Raw genomic sequence first — 2698 nt, forward strand, 5'->3', positions numbered from 1 at the left:
ACCACCCACCGTGAGGACTCCCAGCCAGGCTGACCCGCCCCCGGGCACTTACCGAGGTGGCAGCGGATGCGGATGTTGGTGGGTCCGTAGTGCTCGGCGATGACGGTGCCCGGGCTCAGCACGGAGATGCAGGCGTTGCCAAAGACGTTGTTGCCAATGCAGGTGCGAAGGCTCCCAAGCAAGCGGTACGTCCGTGGGCACCTCCTGCAGTTCCTGGGCACGCACATGCCCTGGTTCACCAGGTAGAAGGTGAACCACTCCCCGCTCGGTGTGCTGTTCATTTTCCACCCTTGCGGGAGGCTGCAGTTTGAGAACGCTTTGTAGAGGGTCTCAAACTCGCACAGGATGGTCTGGAAGTTGCGCTCCAACAACTCCACGTCGTGCTTTTGAGCGTCCCGGGAGAAATAGGGCATGGTCGGCAAGTCCGGCAAGAAGAACACTTCTGGCTTCTGGATGGACGGCCGGCTGTTGAGGTAGCGGCCCTGCTCGCGGATGCCCTTGTGGATCCTGCCCATGCCGGACCAGGAGTAGCGCTTGGCGTATTCCTGCAGGTTGTGGTAGAGTTTCTGGTTGAGCCCGTCATGGTGCGTGCAGCGGACGCACTCAGGCGAGTGGCAGTAGACGTAGCCGTTCTGCACGCCGTTGGCCTCGGCGCTCTGCATCAGGGCGTTGACAGTGGCATAGGCGCGGGGCTGCTCCCGCCCCACGTGGTAGCAATACCACACGAAGAGGACCAGGAGGCAGGCGACGGCGGCCAGAGCGGTGGCGTCGCAGTCCCGGAAAGATTGGATGCCGGTGGCGATGAAATCCCGCAGTCCGTCCAGGGACCAGCTCCAGTCCATCAGCCACTCCAAAGACATGGTGGTGCAGCGGGGGGTGGGTGCACGCAGCGGGGCCTGGCGGTCAGTCCTCGTGCTCCTCAGAGGCACCCACACCATGCAGCTGGGCCAGGGCGCAGGGGGAATGGGATGCCATGGGGAAACGGAGCTGCAACTCTCCCCGGCATGCCCGGGAACTCTGCATGGGCAGCAGCAGCCGGCAGCTCCCGGGAAGGCAGGTGGCCAGGCTGCTCAGTGCCGAGGATCAGCAGCGATGTGCCTGAAGGGTCCCCGCCGGCGCTCCTGGGCTGATCATCACGAAAGGCAGCGCTGGAGGGAGGCTCTGGGGAAAGAAACCCGGAGGTGTCAGGAAGGCAGATTCCTTGGGGTCCCTGCAGGGAGGCACAGGGTGCAGCCGGGGCTGTGTACCGGGGATGTGCTCCTCCGGGGGATGATGGTGAGGAGACCTCCTTCTGCCCAGGAGCCCACCATCACCCCATGCCGAGAGAAACTCCCCACCCCTCCCAACAGCACCTTCCACAAGTGTCCGAACAGAAGGTAAGGAGGGAACAGCCACTGCCCAGCGTCTCCCCCCCACCGCCCCATTTCTCTCCACTGCTGCCTTATCACATCTGAAATTTGGCTGAGAGGGCATCAACCAGACAGTAAACACCCCTGTCTCGCAGCACCTCAGTTTATCCCCTCGATCTAAACACTCTGAAATGATTCTCCCTCCTGAGACCAAGCTGACAGCCCCGAGCCCAGCCGGTGCCCTCAGCACGCAGGAGCCCAGCTCACGGCCAGCCCGGTGAGGGCACGGTGGCAGGCCAGGGTTGGTTTGTCTCGTTCCACCAACTAGAGGTTCCCAGCTGGCAGGTCACAGAGCTGAACGGCTCCCAGCACCATCGCAACGCCCGGCCTGAAAACCTCAGCGAAAAGAGAAGATGCTCCATCTCCTGATGACCACGAACGATGTTTGCTCGCCCAGAGCACCAGAAGCAGAGTGAAGGACACAGGCACTCACCCGGTTCATCTGTGCTGGTGTTGTGCCCAGACTGCACCTCCTGGATGTGCCAGCTGGTGCCCAGCCCCAGGCAAGACCAGAGGATGCTGGCTGGCAGGAGCTGCGGGGCACTGCTCTGCAGCGGGGAGGTTCGGGTAGTGGGGATGGAGAAGCCATGGGAGCTCATCTGCAAGAGCATTGACTTGAAGGAGTAGGATGGGTTTGTTGGCCAGGGAAGCCATCCAACACCATCCCGGCTCTCCATCCTGCAGCCTGTCAACGAACATGCATCTATTTCCCTACCGACTGCAATGGTGATGGGATTCGGCTGGTGGAGCTTCGGCTGGGGCCTGACCCTGCAGCTATGGACCGTGCACAGGGCTGGGGACATGAGCAGTTTTACACCCTGGGGAGGGACAGCCTGTCAACGAACATGCATCTATTTCCCTACCGACTGCAATGGTGATGGGATTCGGCTGGTGGAGCTTCGGCTGGGGCCTGACCCTGCAGCTATGGACCGTGCACAGGGCTGGGGACATGAGCAGTTTTACACCCTGGGGAGGGACATCCATTCAGCCAACTTCCCTCCGTTCTACTTCCTCACAGCTCACTGCCTGCACTCCCCATCCCGGGATCTGCCGTCCACGTGGCACGTCAGAGCCTCCTGGGAACCCTGAGATAACTCCCTTCCATCTCCACGGGCTGGCATCCCTCCAGACACGCCGACTTCTCCAGCCCAGGCCTGGGAGCCAGTCCCAGGGGTGTTCCCCAGGGCCAGCACAATCCACCCCCATCTCCTCCGTGGTGCCAGAGCGTTCCCGGGAAGGCAGAGCCCTGGCGTGATCTGTATTCAGGGTGGCTCTCGCCCCGACAGGCA

The 2698-nt window shown here is 62.3% G+C and overlaps 1 protein-coding gene across 1 annotated transcript in view; it reads right to left on the bottom strand.

Annotated features, from left to right (window-relative positions):
• The window catches only part of ASPHD2 (aspartate beta-hydroxylase domain containing 2), a gene marked incomplete at its 3' end in the record, with an annotated part of 3754 nt that extends 2816 nt beyond the window's left edge, over positions 1–938 (bottom strand). The window contains exon 1 of the mRNA XM_010131019.1: positions 53–938. Within this exon, the coding sequence (XP_010129321.1) occupies positions 53–938 (886 nt within the window). The remainder of the gene's footprint in view (positions 1–52) is intronic.
• Positions 939–2698: the final 1760 nt, after the last annotated feature.

The sequence above is a fragment of the Buceros rhinoceros genome, unplaced genomic scaffold, assembly GCF_000710305.1.
Source record: "Buceros rhinoceros silvestris isolate BGI_N320 unplaced genomic scaffold, ASM71030v1 scaffold8112, whole genome shotgun sequence".
Classification (NCBI taxonomy): domain Eukaryota; kingdom Metazoa; phylum Chordata; class Aves; order Bucerotiformes; family Bucerotidae; genus Buceros; species Buceros rhinoceros.